This window comes from Erpetoichthys calabaricus, chromosome 6 (genome assembly GCF_900747795.2).
Source record: "Erpetoichthys calabaricus chromosome 6, fErpCal1.3, whole genome shotgun sequence".
In the NCBI taxonomy this organism is placed as follows: domain Eukaryota; kingdom Metazoa; phylum Chordata; class Cladistia; order Polypteriformes; family Polypteridae; genus Erpetoichthys; species Erpetoichthys calabaricus.
Genome location: NC_041399.2, coordinates 185,231,861 through 185,252,659, shown reverse-complemented (window position 1 = coordinate 185,252,659; position 20,799 = coordinate 185,231,861). Strand labels below are relative to the sequence as shown.

General features: G+C 36.8%; 1 protein-coding gene across 1 annotated transcript in view; it reads left to right on the top strand.

The window, feature by feature from the left end:
- Positions 1 to 20,799, top strand: part of LOC114653135 (sodium channel protein type 5 subunit alpha-like) — a 387,074-nt gene that overhangs the window by 247,731 nt on the left and 118,544 nt on the right. The window contains exon 9 of the mRNA XM_051928793.1: positions 18,168 to 18,309. Within this exon, the coding sequence (XP_051784753.1) occupies positions 18,168 to 18,309 (142 nt within the window). The remainder of the gene's footprint in view (positions 1 to 18,167; positions 18,310 to 20,799) is intronic.

The window sequence follows — 20,799 nt, the reverse complement described above, 5'->3', positions numbered from 1 at the left end:
TGTAGTGCAAGTTTACAGTGAGGTAATTGTAATTATAAGTACAATCATTTCTATCCAGAGCACTTGATGGACTGATTTAGTGCACTTATAGCTCTGGGGATGAAACTGTTTCTGAGCCTCGAGGTCCATGCAGGAAAAGCTCTGAAGCGTTTGCCAGATTGGAGAAGTTCAAATACACTGCAGCATAGCTGAGTGGAATCCATGTAGTGCTGGTGGCTTTCCTTAGGTAGCATATGCTATAAATTTCCTCTAGGGCTGGAAGATGTATCCCAATAATCTTCTGTGCTCTGAACACAACCCGCCGTAGAACTTTACGGTCAGCTGCTCTGCAGCTATGATACCACATGCATATACAATGGATTAAAATACTCTGAGTGGTGCACAGAGAGTAACAACACTAAAGCAGCTAGGTATTTGGAATAGTTTTGTTCATTCCCTGCACCATTATATTGATACAGAATGATTACAATCAAGTAAATTAAATTTGTAAATGATTTTCAGTTAGCTTCAATATACGTATTTGATAAATCCAACGTTACTGATGTGAATCTGAAATAAGGGAGACCACACAGAAACAGTAGCATTGCTTTGACACTGGGTGCTGCCTATTGGCAAAATCGAGCAGAAAAGTGCGTATTCAAGGGGGAAGTCTGCTGTAGAAATGTGCATGGCTTTACGTCAAGTTTAGTTTTTATACATCGTGATGTGAGCATTGAAACAGGCATACACAACATTTCTACACGAGGCCTCTGGTCCTTGAGAAAAATACAAGTGAACTTATCACTGTCCATAAACAGACCCTCTGCCGTAGTGATTAAAATGGCTAATAAGATGCTGGATTTATGTGCTGTGAGTAGTACAAGTCAAAAAGGAATATGTATTACCTTGAAAAGACACAGTGAGGCCATATCTCAAATAATGTATCATTTCCTTCTTCATGTTAAAAAAAATACAACACAGATGAGTAAAGTTAAAGAAAGAGCTTCCATTCAATTTAGATCTCCCATTTCAGGAATGAGGGGCTATTTATCTAAAGAGCAAATTTAAAAAAAAAAAAAAGATAAAAATAAAAGACATATTTATAATTATTATTGGAAAAGGCAAAAATGATGTCAGCATTTACTGCAAAGTAAGTTATTTCATTAGACATTGGTGCCCAGAGGAAAGTTAAAAAAGGGTACATTTTGTTTAGATATGCGGTTGTACTTCTTTACACAGAAAGTTGCTGACACAAGGACCACTGCAAAGTCATTAATTGAATTTTTTATTCATAATTATTTTAAATTAAATGAAATAGCAAGGTCTATTTTTTAAAGGGGGGTCCAGTTGCAATGGTTTCTGTGAGAGAAGGAATCAAGGATTGGAAAAGTTTTTGCAGTGTACGATTAATGTTTCTTAATTGGACTGGATTGATATGTTGTCCATGGCTGAATTTTCATGTAACATATTATACAATGCATCACTGTGAATGTTTCTGTTCAAATGCGAGTATAGTTTTAAGCTACTTATCCTTCGCTGTAATGAACCTCCATCTTCTATTTCTGCTCTTTTGGAATTTTCTTTTCTTTCTTATATAATTGGTCTAGGTTAGACAAAAATTGTTAGCAACTAGAGCCTCTTCTAAATATTAGGGCGATAAGAGAGGCTGTTGCCATCCTTAAGGTAGAGTAGAAAGTGTGGTTAACAAGTCGATACATTTGTCTGAAACTACTGTTTCAAAACCTGGGTCCAAGGTATATTGGGTCCTATACTATTCTGAGGAGGGTGACTCCTGTGACATAAAAATTGTCACTCCTGGAACATTTCAGTTCCCCTTCCTCATTCCATGTTGCACATTTTAAACCTGTCCATGCTTGTCAGTTTTTGTTAGTCTTTTTATCATGTAAAAAAAAAAGTTTTTATTTGTATTTCATGTCATTTTATTCTTTTGTTTATATGACTCGGGTTACATGTCATGTGATTACGATTGTTGCCTTTGTGATGTTATTGTTGATGACATTATAAGTATGGCTGTGGTTTCATACCTTGAAGATCTCTAGCAATGGCTTGCAGCTCAAGGTTTTGGTCTCTGTATGAATTTGACTTTGATTTTTGGTTTGCTCCTGTGTTGTGTTGACTTGCATTTCTTTTTGATCTCACAGTTTTCAGCCTGGCTTGGCCCTATCTGCAACTCTTGCCTCAAATTATTATTTCTTGATCTTTTCTTGTCTCTCACAATAATTCTTGGAGAAGCTGTTTTGTAACATATGGATATTGGAAGAACTATAAATTTTGAAATGTTTAGGAAATCCTTAAAATCTTGAAATAATAACAGATTTATTATAAAATATGTTTAAGTGACTTGTAGTAGTGGCAAATTGGTGAATTGCAGGAATCTGTTGTTAAGTATGGCTGCCTTACTGAAGATAGATTAGCAATTATAATTAGAGATTGTGTAAGTAGCTTTTAAATCATGTTAAAACATTGATAACTTAAGTATTAAAAACAACCATCTATTCATACATGCATTTTCAAATCTGCTTAATCCATTTCAGCATCAAAGGGGTCTGAACCTATTCCAACAGTATCAGGCTTTTTGACTGTAACCGTTTGTACTCACTCACTCCTACACTCATTATTACCATGCCAATTTGGAATCACCACTCATATGTCTGTCAAATGTGTGAAAGAAACTGTGCAGGCAAAGACAGAATGTGCAAATTGTGCTAATTACTTTGTCACTGTGCCACCTGCATAAAAAGCATTGCTTTAAAATGCACTTGCAAAAAAGAATATTCTATTCAAAATAAGAGCTCCAAAAGAACTATTTAGTAAAACAATAGGAAGCTTTCCTGGATGAGACACCTGTCTATTTCAGGACATGCTTACTTATATTGTTAACTGAAGCTTACTCACATCAAACCAATATGCAAGTCTTTATAATGAGAAAGAAAAGTGACGTAACCAAGAATGAGTGCATGTCCATCTTTGTGGGAAGTTAGTTATATACTATTTTGGTGAAATGCATTTTCTGTTAGCTTGCTCTGTGCTTATATCTTAGATTGTCACCTGCTGAGCAAAAAGCTTAACTTTAACTGATATTGACGTAAATTCTTTTGATGGAAGATTTTGTGGGCATATTCATGCCTGGCAAACCAGATTTCACCATGGCTTTTTGTTGTTATCATTTCTAATTCTGATTAAATTGCAGGAAATAACATACGTCAAAGGGAGCTGTAAAACCTTCTCATAAAGCAGAGCCTGCCACTTTTCTAAACAAACATGCTGTGATCAGTGTTTTCACTCCCTGCTTGCTTCTTATTTTGTTCAGTTATCTAGTGAGATAATAGACCATTTCTTTCTGTTTTGTTCTAAACAAAATGATGGAGAAATCAGAAGATCCTTGAAGGATTTCTGGATTTTTTGAACAAATCATTTTGCTTTTGTGTGAACCAAGTGACATGTTTGGCAGTTAAAATTTCATCAGCAGGCCATCTGATAATGCATCCCCGCTGGGCTGCAAATGCACATAACAATACATTCAGTAAATGCGTTGGCATTTTACTGTAGAATGTTTCCCTACATTCTTATTTTTCAGCAAAAATTTGAGTCACTGCTTTAGTTACTTAATCAAAATTCATTAATTACTATGCTTCCTGATTTGCAAAGTGTGATAGATATATATTGTAAAACAGTAGACTTTCATTTTGGATATACAGTGCAAGCTATTATGGGTAACTGGAAATATACATACTGTAGGTTTAGCACAATGAAAATACTTTTGAAAACAATTCATTTTTGAGATGGAGTGACAGTGATTGATTAATTAGTGTAAAGGTGACATTTGTCAGCACCTTGAAAAAGCTAAAAAAAAATTGTCCTTTGAGCCAATATGTGCTGTTTATATTAAGAAATGCTTACAACTGTGCATCATTCATTTTTATTCTTGGGAACTCACTTTGAGTGTCCAACCATCAAATTATTGAGTCTGATTGCCAAACGTGTCACCAGATGCAGTTCCGTGACATCCAGTTTACAGTGGCTGTTTTCCACTATTTCTGACACGGTAGTAAAAGATTATGATGTGTTTTAGTTTCTTACTTATAGAACTATTTATGCATCAAATGTGCCTTTGTAAGTTGAGTACACTGTACATTATAGAAAATAATAATTAAATACATCAAAAGGATGAACTCAGTGCTTAAACATTGCTACTCACAATGTGTTGTTTTTTTTTTACATACATTTTGTCAGATTCAAGAATTTCACTTAAATAAAATAGATAAAAGTAAGCTATACAATAATAATAATTTATTAGTATTCTTACATTTATATAGCATCTTTCTAACTTACTCAAAGCACTTATTACATCTTACTCAAATCTAATCAGATGTTATACCCATCTGGAGAGCAGAGGAAAAAAAAAGATTGCAAATGAAGTACTCACTTAATAAAACCAAAATATCTAAAATGTTATAAATTTTTCAACATGCTAAATTAATTTAGGAAAGCATTATCACACACCTGTCATCCTCACAAGAACTTTGTGAAGTAAATTTTGAAAATTTCAGAGGTGTTAAAAGATTAGACATTACTGTGAACCCAAGAAAATGTGATAAATAAGCAGAAGATTTTATTCCAAAGATTTCTGCATGGGGACATTTCCCAAACATCTCACATCTCACACACAGATCCATCCATCCATCCATTTTCCAACCCACTGAATCCGAACACAGGGTCACGGGGGTCTGCTGGAGCCAATCCCAGCCAACACAGGGCACAAGGCAGGAACCAATCCTGGGCAGGGTGCCAACCCACCGCAGCACAGATCCTTTATCTGGATATATTTTTGACTGAGCAGAGAGAGATGTGTGTGATGTATAGTTTTAAGTTAAGTTAAACTATTTTGCAAAGATGAAACACTGGCATTCCATGCATTTTCTGACAAGTTATTAGAAACATCCTTTTTCCAGTTCCATCTCAGATTATCTAAAGGTGTATTATTTTGATCACACTGGTATGGTTTGGAGATACTACCTATACCTTTTATTCGCAGATAGAATGCATAATTTGTTCAGCAGATAGTGAAGAAACATTATTAGTGTTGCCAGGTATCTTTTAGCAAAGTTTGTAACTTACATGCAGTAAAATACAGTATGTGTTTTGACAAAGATTATATTTGGAGCACCATTATTCAAAGAATACAAAATATTGTTAATATATGCACAGATTTGGTAATTCACAAATCTTCAAAGGTCCCAATTCAGGACATATTTAATATAATAGACAACATATGCTTCAGAGACTGTGGAATTATTTGACTGACTTTTGAACCTGCAATTGACAATAATATCTTAGCTTTCACGTAATAAAACATTGGATTTTCTGTTTTGTTGGTCATGGCAATTGGTGAGTAGAGTAAAGCCTAATATATATATTGTCATAATAACGACCATAAAACGTTGAGAAGGTTTGGGGCAGCCACCCGTATAATTGTTCCCGGCTGCAAAACTGATTCAAAATGCAAGACATGTTCATACAACTGAGTCCAAAACAGAACTGATTCTCTTGAGACAAGATGGCGGCTTTAAAGGCCAGTGAAGGAAGTGATGTCATTGGCTGCCCCAGAGCCAGGCGGGATTTTCCCAGAATGGTCTGTAAAAGATCGAGAGGGAAAATTAGTGCACTTCGCCACCCTCTGGTCTGGCATGGAATCACATGTATTCAAGCCCATTAGTTGTCTCCTAAACACACGTGTGTAACAATATATATACATATATATGTATTAAAGAATTATATCCTCAAGTCCAGCCAAATGTGTGCATGGTTATTTACTTTTGATTTATACTGTATGTATGTATGTGTGTGTGTGTGTGTGTGTGTGTATAATAACACACAGTACATATTAGAATTGTCAAATGAATAACATTTTTTGCAAAATGTCACTTAATTAGATGCGATTAATCACATCTTTACCAAGGTTGTTCAGCAGTGCCCAGTAGTCACCTGTGAATGTGACTGCTGTACACCTTTTTAGCTGCTCAAACTGCAAAGACTTGTGCCTTCATTTAAATCCTTGATACATGACACAATTATCTCATGTTAAGGTAATGTGTATTTTCAGCTATATTTAGTGGTCAGTGGTCTGATGTGATCCATTTTGTATTAAATAGCAATAGTTAATACTTTAGATTGTGTTTCATTCATGTACACAAAGAGAAAGGCACATTTATAAATTTTAATCTGCCACAGATTTTGCTGCCTACCATTAAATAAGCCAAGGATATTGTACTTTTGATTTTTTTACTTTCTCGTATAAGAAGTATTAGTAAAATATTGCAATCGTCCAAAGATTTGATGTCAACATTTTGATGAATCTCGACGTTTTAGACCCCACTGAGACAGAAAATACCATTTTTGGAATTATATCTGTGTGTCTATCTGTGGGTGTGTGTGCGTGTGTGTGTGTATGTAAACACGATAACTTGAGTACACTTTCACTTAGATCAGCCAAGTACAAGTATTAGGTACAAAACGTAAATTTCTATCAACTTTTGGGCTATTTCCATTAACTGGATGTGGTACTTTACCTTTAATTCATGCAGCTGCATAGTCCAATTTATTCAACTTTACTTTTATAATAATTTTTCAATATTATTATTATTATTATTATTATTACTAATTTGATTTGATTTGTTGTTGATTGTTCTTTATGTACATAATATAAAAATATAATCATTGTCTTGCGGTTTACTACTCAAATATCCATCCTCATATCAGAAAGTCTAGGGGAGACCACTCCAGATTTTTTTTTTGATTTGATATACTTTATTAATTACCTGAGGTGACTTCTGTGATAATTAAATTTGCTGATGCTAAGTTTTACAAGTATTGACAATTTTGTCCTCCATCTCGGAGGTTTTTAAATCAAAAGCAACCATTATACATTATGTCTTTCTCTGCCATTATTAATGGAATTGCTTAGGTTAGGGATTCCCTAACTTTAAGTCTAGACCCTCAAAAATGTTGTATCGTCTGGTCAGGGCCCTCACTAATATTAAGCTAATGCTGCAAGCTGAGGTGATCGTGGATCTTGCTTACTGCTAACAGTAGTCACACTGCATGATCTTGTATGATAGTAGACCTTTTAGTCAAAGCAAATGCTTAACTACAGCATACTATTGACACTTGCATAATAAAATGTCACAGGATATCTCTAGGGTACTTAACTTTTTTTCTTGTTGTACCACCTCCAGGCTTTGAAATATTTTGAAATATCACCATTTTCCTTCAGTCTTAAATTGTTAAGTACCAGAGACAACCTTGTATGTCCCATCTGAGGATTTTAACAAGTAATAACAGAAAGTTTGTTATGTAGTTATCTCTCTTAGTTTTGCTTATGCATATTGAATGCTTTTTTTAATGAATTACTTTTTAATGTGAGAACAGTATCATGGTTTGATTAGGAATTAAAATCAGAATGCTTAATATTTCTATATTTTTAGTTTTAAAAAATTATAAAGTTACATATGAACTAAAAGAAGCAGAATTTAAGTCTAGGTCAAAATGAACAAATAACTGAGTTACTTGTGAAATTTGGGTATCTTTTTGTTTTATATGGTCATTATTGTAAATGTTAGGAACAGTTCTGCTTCTAACTTCAGCCTATTCCTGTGGATATCTTTAAAGGAGGGATGAAGGTGACCAAATACTATCAACCCTCTCTAAATCAATAGCTTTATGATGATGATTAATCTTAATGCCAAAAATAAATGTTAGATATTATGACTAGCAGAAAGGAGGCAGTCTGGAGCAGAGAGAAATGTTGAGGTATCACCCCAGTAAACCTAGTTTAATTAAAAAAAAAAGATCAAAAATAAAACAAAATGAAGTGTGCAAGGTACAACAGAAAAGACGCTAATGCTATGTCAGCCAAATGCAAGCTCTACATCTTTTGCTATATCAGTTGTCATATTCTGGTCCTGGTTGGTTCTGAGATGTCACCTTCCTGGATCGCTGTTTTTTATGGAAAAATGGGGGTTGTCGCCCATTTAACAGTTCAAAAGGGGAGAATCCTGTAGAGGCCTGTGGGACTTCCCGGTAGGCAAATAGAACAATGGGAAGTAGCTGATCCCAGTTTCTTCCATCCTCGCTGACCATCTTACATAACATCTCTTTTAAAGTCTGATTAAATCATTCTACCAGTCCGTCTGTTTGAGGGTGATAGACAGCTGTTTTATCTGCAGTAACTTGGCAACCTCCCTGAATGTTTCTGAGGTAAAGGGTGTTCCCTAGTCTGTTAAGACTTCTTTGGGGATCCTGACTCGCAAAAAGACTCTTACCAGTTCCCGTGCGATATTTTTAGAGGTAGGAATGCACAAGGGAATGGCTTCAGGATACAGAGTAGCATAATCCAGGAGGACTAATATATATTTGTATCCTCAAGCTGTGGGTTCCAATGGGCTTACGAGATCGACACCGATTCGTTCAAAGGGAATATCAATGAGGGGAATGGGAACTAGAAGAACATGGTCTCTCCTAGAAATCTGTCACAATTGACACTCAGGACAGGAAGTGCAAAACCATTGGACCTCAATGTTTATTCCAGGCCAATAAAATTGAAGTTTAATTCATTCTAATGTTTTTTCGGTGCCCAAGTGCGCACCCAAGAGATGAGTGTGTGCTAGTTCACAAGCCTGCCACTGGTAGGTTCATGGAACTAGTAACAGTGACCTTCCCTCACCCTCATCTTCCACCACCCGATATAATAAATCATTTTGTAGTACAAAGTGGGGTCCCTGTGGTATGGGAAGGTTTGTGAGCTGGCCATTAGCTGAAATTACTGCATTCATTATGAACTTGAGGGATTCATTGTTCCACTGTTCTCTTTTAAAGGAGGCCGGAGTGGCTTAAAACTGAGAAGCAGAGAGCTCAAGGGAACTCCGTTGACCTCAGTCGGTGGAGTATTGGAACCTTGTCTCGTCACGGTGTTGTGGATCACTTCCGGGGCAATCTCGGAGTCCCCTACTGCATCACATTGCTTGGCAACATGTGACCTAGTCACTATTTGTGGGGTCAGCTGGGTTTGAATCATCCCCGTTCATGGCAAGGCCCAGCTTAGTTACAGGAGTGGTTTTATTCATACTGGTTTAACTTTTAGACCAGTCCCACCCTAGAATAACAGGAAAAAGAGGGTTTGGTAAAACGGCCATTGTAATCTCTTAAATCACACTCATAGCTTATCGCACAGAAGGCTGACCTATATCACCGAGTTTTCCCGTGAATACAGGTTAGACTGGTCATACCTTTCAGCCATTGTCAAGGTAGAACAAATAGGCAAGCAACAATGGAAATGTTACTCAAACATGGCGGTCACCCGGAATCCATTTATTAATACCACTCCTGTATAAGGAAATGACAAAGGGTTAGCCACAGCACAATACTTTTCTCCTTGGGCAATGTTGCAGTCCATGGATTCATACAGCTGGGGACAGGCAGACACTGTGCCCAACCTCCCCACACTTGAAACAGTGGGGAAGATTGTGTTGTTTTTCTTGAGGCCTAGCGGCAGACCTGGGTTCCATGGGGCCCTGGCTTGGCTAAGAGGAGGGTACACATCCCTGTCGGGACAGACGAGCGGCCCATTCTGCCCTCTCCAATATACCTCTCCACCCGTTGACGATCGATTACCTCCACCAAGGTTTCCATATTTTTATATGGATGTTTGCAGACCTGCTGGGTAAGATAATCAGGGAGAGCATTAATCAAGGTTTTGCAAGCCAGTTGCTCTACGATCTGCCGACCATCATTTAAGTCTGGCTGTAGCCAACGCTCAGTCTTCCCCCATATCTCGAATGCCTGAGCCTGGGTCGGCCCCTCAGGGTAAAACTTCCAGAGACTCCATTCCCTCACCTGCTGGTCCGCCATTACGCTGTAGTGTTTTAGTACCTCGACCTTGACGAGGTCATAATCGGCAGCTTGTTCTTTGGGGAGGCTTCTCCTTTTAGGTACGGCGCCAGTATTTTGTCCCACTTTGCTTGATCCCAGTGATATTGTTTGCCAGTATGTTTGAAAATTAAAAAATATGATTTGATATCGTCTGCCTTGGTGAGGGGCACCAATACCTGGGACGGAGCTCGGGCCTAATCGAAATTTACTGTGGCCGTGGCTGACTCTGCCAGCCATCTTCTTGTCTCCTCCTGCTGGACTTTCACCCATTGCAGTTCGGCCATGTTGGTGGAGAGTATGTTGCTCAGGTCCTGCTCTTCAGTCACCTTCCTTGAACTTGGATCCTGCCGACTACACCAGTTGTGAATTATTGTGAATGAGTCGAACAAAACAAACATTTGGGGATTTGCCCCGTATATTGCTGAAGAGTAGCCAATTCTGACTGATATCAGTCTTTTCTGTAAAATAACAAAAGACTAATGAGTATGACAATCAGGTTGGTTTTACACAAAAATGGCAGGACATGAAATTATGTCATCGGTATGGGATGGAAGTGAGGTCATCCGAAAAGAAAAGGAAGTAACGAGTTTTCTCTTAGTTTTCTGTGGGTCTGAAAGAGGAAAGAAAAAAGGCATTAACACTCGTTACCAACCCTTTTCCTGGTGTCTTTTACACCCTGTGTTGGACCCTTTGCCTGTCCCATAAGTGCGCATGTACGACTATATATATAATATAAATATATAGTGAGATCTTTGAGGGATTGGTTGTGCACCGTCATTGTAACTGCAAGTTCGCAGGCTCACCACGTAATGCGTCTGTCGTCCAAAGGTTGATGTGGGAAACATTTAAAACTGGCTACTGACCTGGCCTTGAACTCACTTTCTGTCTTCTCTCCAAAGAAGGCTATCCTTTCTTTAATCTGAGGAAGGGAGCTAATGCAGGATGACATCAACGTCACAACTTGCTTACTGTGTGTTTTCAGTGCTGAACTGACAGCTCCCGTTTGAAAATTGGTGTCAGAATTTGGTACCAACAGCATCGATCCATGTATCCACCCTTCTTTGTGATGTCAGTCCTGGCTGATGGTGATGGTATAATAGTGTGGGGAATATTTTCTGGGCATACTTGAGAATAGCAGGTGAGGGGACGCTGGCGCACGCATGTTGTTGCCGCTCCTCCCTGTAAACAACACTTTTCGCAAAATTCGCCTAGCGCTTTGAGTACTGAGAAAAGCGCTATATAAATGTAATAAATTATTATTATTATTATACTTTTGGCATGTTAATACCAATTAATCATTGATTGAATGCTATGGTCTATAGGAATATTATTGCTGACCATTTGCATCGCTTCTTGGCCCCTATTTACCCATCTTCTAATTGGCTACTTCCAGTACTATAACGTAGATGTCACAAAGCAAAATTCATCACAAACGGGTTTCATGGTGTTGATAATGAGTTCAGTGTTCTTCTGTGGCCTTACCATTCACTGGATCTGAATCCAGTAGAACACCTTTAGGATGTGGTAGAATGAGATATTTATGTGTAGCTGACAAATCAGCAGAAATTGCATCATAAAATCATGTAAACATGGATGAGAATCTCAAAGGTATGTTTCCAATATCTAGTGGTATCCATGCTATGAAGAACTGGACCTGTTTTGGGTGTATATATAGTAAACATATAGTACCTGCCGAAAATGGTCTAAGGAAGGACAACCAGTGAACCAGCACTAGGGTCCTGGGTGCTCAAGGCTTATTGATGAAGGTGAAGAGCAAAAGCTAGCATGTCTATTTTGATCCCAAAGAACTATAGCACAAACTGCTGAATAGTTTAATGCAGGCCATGAGAGAAAAATATCGGAAGATACAGTGCATTGCAGCTTGATGTGTATGGGGTTACGTGTGTCGTTTAGCTGAAGAGATGGCAGTAGGATGCACTATGGACATAAGGCAAGCCAGTGGAGGTAGTGTTATATTCCAGGTAATGTTTTGCTGGGAATCCTGAGATCCTGGCATTTATTTGAATGTTACTTTGACACATGCCACCTACTTAAAGATTGTTGCAAACCATGTACTGTGCAACCCTTCACAGACATGGCTTAAAAACAACAATGTTAATGTCTTGGATTGGCAGAGTTAGAGTCCAGAAAGCAAATTATTTGAGAGTTTGTTGCTGGATCTCCATGCAATCTGACAGAGCTGGAGCAGTTTTATAAAGAAGATTAGGAAAAATGGTAGTGTCCAGATGTGCAAAACTGATGCAGACCTAAGGACTCAATACATCATTGCTACAAAGGTACATAATGTAAATACTGATTTGAAGAGGGTGAATACTTATATAAACAATTTTTGTCTCATATAGTTGTAATTAATTTGGTTCATTTTGATATTAAAGAGCCTTTTTCAGTGTTAAGAAAGCCAATTAAATCCACAGTGATTCAATGCTGTATAATTATAACATGTAAAAACTGTCAAGGGGCTTAATGTGTTTTGTAGTCACTGTATTACTAGTCTTCAGTATTAAGCAGCATCACTTTGAAGATTGAAAGGGCCCACAGGATCTACTAGAAATGTTCAGTCTATTTATCCCCCTGCTCTCTCATCCACATTTTTTAGAATGTAGGATCTGGTTGAGACCTGTAAGATGCCACATAATGTCTATGAGGGAACCTGTGTTAAGTTCTTCCCAGATTTTCTCATGGTGACTTCCCAGAAAAGGTGTGCAGTAACCCTTATTGTCTGTTCGATTTTCCACAAGACAAACAACAAGCTGTTGGGACTCCTTTCCCATCTAACTGTTAATCTCTGTTCTATCTGTCTATCCCAAGAAGATGTAAGAAATCTTATAAACTGACTACATCACTGCATCCACTAAACGGTATCATCTCCAAATAGAGGAACAGCTTCAGCAACAGACTGCTGTCACTGTCCTGTTCCACTGACAGACTGAGAAGATCATTCCTCCCCCACACTATGCGACTCTTCAATTCCACCTGGGGGGTTAAACGTTAAAATTATACAAATTTATTGTATGTCTGTATACCTGCATTGTTATCACTCTTTAATTTAATATTGTTCTTTATCAGTATGCTGTTGCTGGAGTATGTGAATTTCCCCTTGGGATTAATAAAGTATCTATCTATCTATCTATCTATCTATCTATCTATCTATCTATCTATCTATCTATCTATCTATCTATCTATCTATCTATCTATCTATCTATCTATCTATCTATCTATCTATCTATCTATCTATCTATCTATCTATCTATCTATCGTTTATATCAAGGGGTTTAATTGATGTTAAATTTTGTGCAGTTCATTGTTGCATTCATGACAGTTGAGTTTTGCCATTTTCTAGTTCTTCAGCATTTCTAGAATTTTGCCAGTGTGCAGTGAATTCTTAAAAATATGGTCTTTGATTACAGGTTTTGATTTGTTTAATAAAATTAACTTATTTTTGGTGTTAGTTTTTTGATGGTTTCGTTCTCCATTCTGGTGTCAAAACACAACACAGGCATGGTTAAATAACTCAAAATTTACTCAGTCCTGCTTGGTTTTGTAAACATTGTTATTTCCCAATTGGTTAATTCTTTGCTTCTCAATTTTATTTGCAATGGCAATAGAACCAGACTAAGGCATAGTATCTTAATCTGACATAGACAACACACTTTCATTCACTTTGAAATGGGTAAGCCCTTCAGTATTCCAAGCTTGGTTTTCCATCGAGTCTACAGTTGCACTCCACTATAAAGGGGCCCATTAAAGCATATGCTATCCATATCCATATCTCCTGTCAATAATGGAGAATCCACTGCATCCACTAAACGGTATCATCTCCAAATAGAGGAACAGCTTCAGCAACAGACTGCTGTCACTGTCCTGTTCCACTGACAGACTGAGAAGATCATTCCTCCCCCACACTATGCGACTCTTCAATTCCACCTGGGGGGTTAAACGTTAAAATTATACAAATTTATTGTATGTCTGTATACCTGCATTGTTATCACATTGTTATCACTCTTTAATTTAATATTGTTCTTTATCAGTATGCTGTTGCTGGAGTATGTGAATTTCCCCTTGGGATTAATAAAGTATCTATCTATCTATCTATCTATCTATCTATCTATCTATCTATCTATCTATCTATCTATCTATCTATCTATCTATCTATCTATCTAACTTGTGTAAAACTGAAAAAAAAGTTAGGCAACATACTCACGACATATGTACTTACCTTTTATAATAATCATGCATTGATATTGTAGCGTGTACTTTGGGATAGAAAAATATGTACTTGAAAGAGGACAAGATAATGGACTAAGAGATGATTAGAATTCAAAATAGCAGGCAAATATTAGGTGCTTTGTGACTATATAGTGACCAAAACCAAATTGAAAATACAAAATAAGCAGTCAAAGAATGGATCAGAATTAATAAACCAAAGCAAACAAGAAGAATTTCCTAAAAGGTCACAAAAGAATGTTTTTTTTTTATTATCCCAAAGCTTTGATACAGAGAATGCTGCACCCCTTTCTTAAATTGTTGTGCACAAAATGACCTTGGAAAGAAAGACAGATGCTAAATGATTACAATCAAAGCACAATCTAAGATAATGGTGTGCTTCACTTTTGTTATAATAAAATTAAATTTAAAAAACACAAAATTCACTTGCCAGAATGATCAAAAATGTTAAAACACTGGAAAAATTATTAATCATGAAAAAATCACAACAACTACTACTTGGTCACCCAACTTTTCTTTTTTTATTATCAGTGCTTTGGGTGATCTGTTTGTGGGTTCTGGTTTCAAATTATTTCAAAATCTTCATTCACATCTTCTTTTTTCCCTTTTCCCTACTATTTGCAACTCCAATATAATATACAGTAACACCTTTCCAAGTCTAAAGCAACAAAAAGAGATTGTATTATGAATCAGTAGTTTTATTTCTCTTTTTATTGCCACAGCTGAAATGAAATTTCTGTCCACCTCAGCCTAGGTTGATCTTTATTGTTAATGTGTATCTTGTGTAAGAAGGTTATGTCAGACTCAAAAAAGTGTGATAAAGATCCCAGTCACTATTTGAAAAGAAAGTGTTAACATTCCAAGTAATAAAGTATAATAAATGATCAGAGATATCCAGTCTGTTATTTTTACACTTAATATTTCTTAGTAATCTAACTATTATCATTTTTAGTTGTAGGATTTGTGCTTCCCGCAGAAAATTATATTTTACCCTACTCACATTTAAGTATTAAAAATGTTTGCATCACAAATCACAGAACCAGTATTGTTAGAATATATATACTGTATTTCCTTTAAGACCTAAATAGTGAAACTGGTTTTTATAAATGTTTTACACACCTTTCAGTTTTTCCAACCCTTTACCAAGATTGCCACTTTCACGTGTGTATGCTGTCAATCTGGAAAATTCCTGAGTCACGCTGGTATTTGTAAATGAGCAAATTCTTGTGTAAAAGGAGCTAAAGGGACCACTTTAGCTTCTTCTCTAGCATGGAATTATATTCTATTTTAAACAAAACAGCAAAATATTACCCCATTTTAGAAAGAGGTTATTTTAAAGAATGTGCTTCTCTCCATGGAAATGCCAGTGGATTAGGTGTCCCATAGCCAAATTTCCCCTGTAAAAGAGTTTATGAACAATACATATTTTTATACATACATCCATCCATCCATTTTCCAACCCGCTGAATCCGAACACAGGGTCACGGGGGTCTGCTGGAGCCAATCCCAGCCAACACAGGGCACAAGGCAGGAACCAATCCCGGGCAGGGTGCCAACACACCGCAGTAGATAGAAAATATCTTGCTAAATTTTTAATTTGCTCTCTTGTTGTTTGTTTAAGATTTAAAGACAATGATTTGCTTAAATGTTCTAGTAAAATATGTCTAGAAGCAAAGTTTAAATCTTTTTATAGGAACTTTCTCTATTTAAAAAATAACTTTGCACTTTCCATTCTAAGTTTACTCTTTACCTTAGTAACATTTTTATTTGCATTGTCACTAATGATGAGCAATGGCGGCATGGTGGAGCAGTGGGTAGCGCTGCTGCCTCGCAGTTAGGAGACCCAGGTTCGCTTCCCGGGTCCTCCCTATGTGGAGTTTGCATGTTCTCCCCGTGTCTGCGTGGGTTTCCTCCGCGTGTTCTGGTTACCTCCCACAGTCCAAAGACATGCAGGTTAGGTGCATTGGCAATTCTAAATTGTCCCTAGTGTGTGCTTGGTGTGTGGGGGTGTGTGTGTATACACACCCTGCCCGGGGTTTGTTTCCTGCCTTGTGCCCTGTGTTGGCTGGGATTGGCTCCAGCAGACCCCCATGACCCTGTAGTTAGGATATAGTGGGTTGGATAATGGATGGATGGACTAATGATGAGCACATAAGCAGGAGGTGTGTTCTGTGAATGGATGCTACCTGGAACATTCTGAAATAAAACACAGTAAACGTGGAGCCCCTAATTCTCCTATCATGTAGCAGACTTGAAAATGATATTTTGCATGCAGGGTGGTTGTTTTATTAGATCCACCTCTAATCTCTGTAGGTCCCCCTTTCCATATCAGCAAGCATGCAGATTTAACTGTGTAATGCCCAGCTGAGGTTTTCATATTTGACAGTGTTCTAAGATGCATTAAGAATGAGGTGCTCCTCAAAAACAACCAGACTAGAGTTGATCAGTTAGCTTAGGCAGTAAGCAGTTAGTCAAGTAATATCTGAACATAATGGAGGTTTTGAAAGGAGGGTTTTAGATCACAGTTCTCCTAGTTTTAGAAGAGAAAAGACAGTAGACAGCCAACACAAAGCCTGAAAACAAATGGTTCTTTTACAGTGGGCTACAAAACAGTGACACCAACACTAGATACTGCAATCTGAAAATGCCAATGGGTAAATGAATAGTGTTACCAATAAGGTGCATACCTTCATTACAGCAGTGTGCATCAAATGGGCTTTTTAGCAGAATAATGGTTCATGCCACAAGATTATACAATACAATACAATACAACTTATTTATTGAAGAATTCTCAGTTAAAATACAAGTGTAGATTATACTAAGTACTAAGTACAGAACTGGTACACATATAAATGCAGATTAGTTAAAATACTCAAAGAAAAATGTAGAAACTGATTAAACATAAATTGAAACCAACATTATCAGTCCATTAATTAATTGATGGACTATACCAATTGATAATGGTGGAGAATAAAATTGTAAAATAGAAAGTCAAAAATAAAATCATAGTCCTAGAGATGATGGCAAACCGGCCACTTACCCATTTCTGGGTTTTCTAAAGTGGAGTCTGTGCTGGCGATCCAATCTGATGGGAGAATCATTCCATCAAATGATTCCAATGCTTTTTTATCCAAGATGGCCTTTCCAGACACAGGAGAGCAGCCTGGCAATAGAGCAGTGGCACCAAGTGCCACATCCATAAACTGAGAAGAGAAACAGAATAGAAGAGGGTTAGTAATGATTTAAAAATATTGTGATATGTATATTTCTGTACAAATGACTAACAAACAGAAATGCAGTATGCACAGCTAATCAGTAGCTCTAGCCAGGGTATGCTAGACTAAAGTAGTAAGTCTTCAGCCTGGATTTAATAGCAACAACTCTTATATTAGCAGGCAAATCATTCCACAACTTTGGGGCTCTGTAACTAAAAGCTCGACCTCCTACTGTTAATCCCAGGAATCTTAAGTAGGCTGGCATCTTGAGATCTATGTGTGCACTCTGGTATGTAAGTAATGAAAGCAACTATGAAAGCAATGGAATTGTTTGAGAACATGATGGTAATTTCAGTCTTTTATAGTGGCTTTAACATTCTTTGCATCTCATTGTAATTTATCATCTTAGGTGGACCAATATATTGTTGTAAAGATCCATTTCTAGCTAATGTTCTACAATTTTGGAACACAAATGAGACTGATATAAGGCAACATTTCTGCACCACATATTTCAAGCTTTTAAAACCATGCATGGAAAATTCTGGGTGCTTTGATAACAAACCAATAAATGACTTAGTTGTACTTAATAAAGAGGTCATTAATTGAAAATGTTAATGTGAAACTCGGAAACATCTTGTTGAAACATGTAGAATCAAAACTTCATTCAAGTCAGGTTTGGTAAAATGTAAAATTTTCTGGCATGATCTTAATGATAGTAGGTTCTGTGGAAACAATGTACTTAAAGCATATTTTTATTTTGCAATGATTTTTCTGTTCCAGAAAATGCCCTGATGGTTATGCATGCATAAAAACAGGAAAAAATCCAAATTATGGTTATACCAGCTTTGACACCTTTGGGTGGGCCTTTCTTGCCTTGTTCCGTCTGATGACTCAGGACTATTGGGAGAACCTTTACCAGCAGGTAATATATTAACTTTAATGAAAAATTTATTAACATGAAGCAATGGCATCTTACTAACTATACTTTCAGATTACTTTCATTTTGATTCTGCATATGAGTGCTTTAACCACACTATCTCATCTTTGATGTAACTCCAGATCATGGTCAGAGACATAATAGAGATAAGTGTGGAGTTCTCATGCTTCACATGTTTCTTGATTATACAAAGCAGCAAAAGAATAATGAGTCCCACTAAGTCCTGATCAGCACATTGACCAATCAAATAACCTATAAGCAGTTCCTACTCACTAGGTTGATGTTTGGAATACAACATTTAAATTCACTCTCTTGACCATACTTCCTTTCTACTCCACTCACATAAGTCCCATTTGAGTCTTAATATCAACCGTATTTCAGATTATTCCTTATATCTGCTGTGTGTTCCGTTTTTCAGCCATTCTTTTCATGTATCTTGAACTTTTCTTAGGTTATCATATTTTACTGATTGTTTAGTATCCTTCATGAAGGTGATTTTTTGCCTTGTCACTTTAGTATGTTCTTAATTAAATCTATGGGGAAGACCTTCTGAGCTGAACTTAAATATAACCATATCTGCTCTTTATGCTGATTAATACATAATTCATTACCACTTGCTAGAAAATTGTGTCTTTGAATCCTCCTGACATTCTGGTTACATGATCACATTTCTACATCACTTTTTAATCAATACAGCTTGCAAGCTTCATCCTCAGTTCTAGTCAAGTGTGGACACTCTATTAAAGCGTCAGATTTCTCAAGAAGCAATGAAGATATGATTTGAAATGGGTCGAGCTTGCAGTAAAGTAATAAACAAGGGATTTCCACAAGTGAAAAAATGATCTTTCTTATATTTTTCAAAATGTAGCCTGACCTTTATCCATTGGCCCTCCTTTCATGTGTTGATTGCCCCTCACCTTGCCCATATGCTTAACAAATGATGCCACAATCACATGAATGAAGGAACCACAACTTTTATTGGTACTGTAAAACTGTACAAAACTTAGCTTACTCTAGTGCCTTGCTTTATATGTTTATTATTTTGACTCATTGTTTCTTGCATTTTGTTTCCTTATGACTTGTCTGCTTTCCTTCTGTTTCCAACTTGTATCTACAGTAGTGGCCAAATGGTTTGGCAGTGTTTTGCAAACTTTGCTGCTTCAGCATTTTCAGATGATTTTTTTTACGTTTCTATGACATGCTGAAGAACAATTATAAACATTTCATAAGTTTCAAAGGCTTTTATTGGCAAATACATCAAATTTATGTAAAGAGTCAATATTTACAGTGTTGACCCTTCTTCATAATTTCTGCAATTCGCTCTGGCAATGCTGCATATCAGCTTCTAGACCAAATCCTGACTGATGGTGATCTATTCTTGCTTTTCTAGTGCTTGGAGTTAATCACAATTTGTGGGCTTCTGCTTGTTCTGCTTTTTGAGAATTGACCACAGGTTTTCAATCGGGTTCTCAATCCATATTTCATGTTTGGGTGTTCTTAGACTCCTCAGCCTCCACAGCCATAGTACCTGACATCTCAATCAGCCCATAGAACCCATTCAGAAGTCTTTAACTTGTCAAAGAGGAAGGCAACGTCTGTTGAGGTCATGGGTGAGCCCCATCTATTTTGAAATAAATCAATGCTCCTAATGCCAATGTTCAGACACGTTTTCTGCACACCAGAATTTCTAAGCATGGCAATGAATTTGGAATCTTTCACAGTGAAACTGCCTCAGTTAATTTGATGCTGGTTGAACAGAGGGACAATGGGTACTAAAACATGTATGAACTGTGAGCTTCCTAAAGGCTTAGAGGAGGACTGAACACTTATTGTTGTATCTAGAGCAGTGTTTCCCAAACTCGGTCCTGGTGAACCCCTGTGGCTGCAGGTTTTTGTTCCAACCAGCTTCTGTTTTTAATTGAACTCCTGGGCTAATTAAGTGAACTGATATTTCCCAAGTTCTGTGTTTAGGGAACAATATAGAAATTAGAAAACTAAGTTTGCTAAAAAAAAATAATAAAATGTACCAAGCTTATATATAATAATAATACATATTTTTTCTTTTTAACAGTATTGATCTTGATTTTCATTCTACTTTTCTAGGTCTTCTAATTGTTTAATTAATCCATTATTTACTAATTAGTGGGTCTGACTCTAACGTAGTTGCAGCCTTTGATTATTTAGTGTTGTTTGCCTGGGTGTCTGATCTGCTCGTTTTAAATTGTCATTATTAAGATATAACGAAGGGGGAAAAACTGCACAGAGAAAGGGCAAAATATAATGAAATCAACAAAAGAGAGTTAAGCATTTAAATTTATAGCAAAAGCAGAAATATTTCTAAATGTCTTATAAATTTAAAAATCATGCTGCTATGCTTTTCTGAATGTCGAATTAAAGAAACAAAAATAGCAGCTAATTAAATGAGATCAGTGCTATCAGGTGTTGTCACTGATTAGGAATCCGGTTGGAACAAAA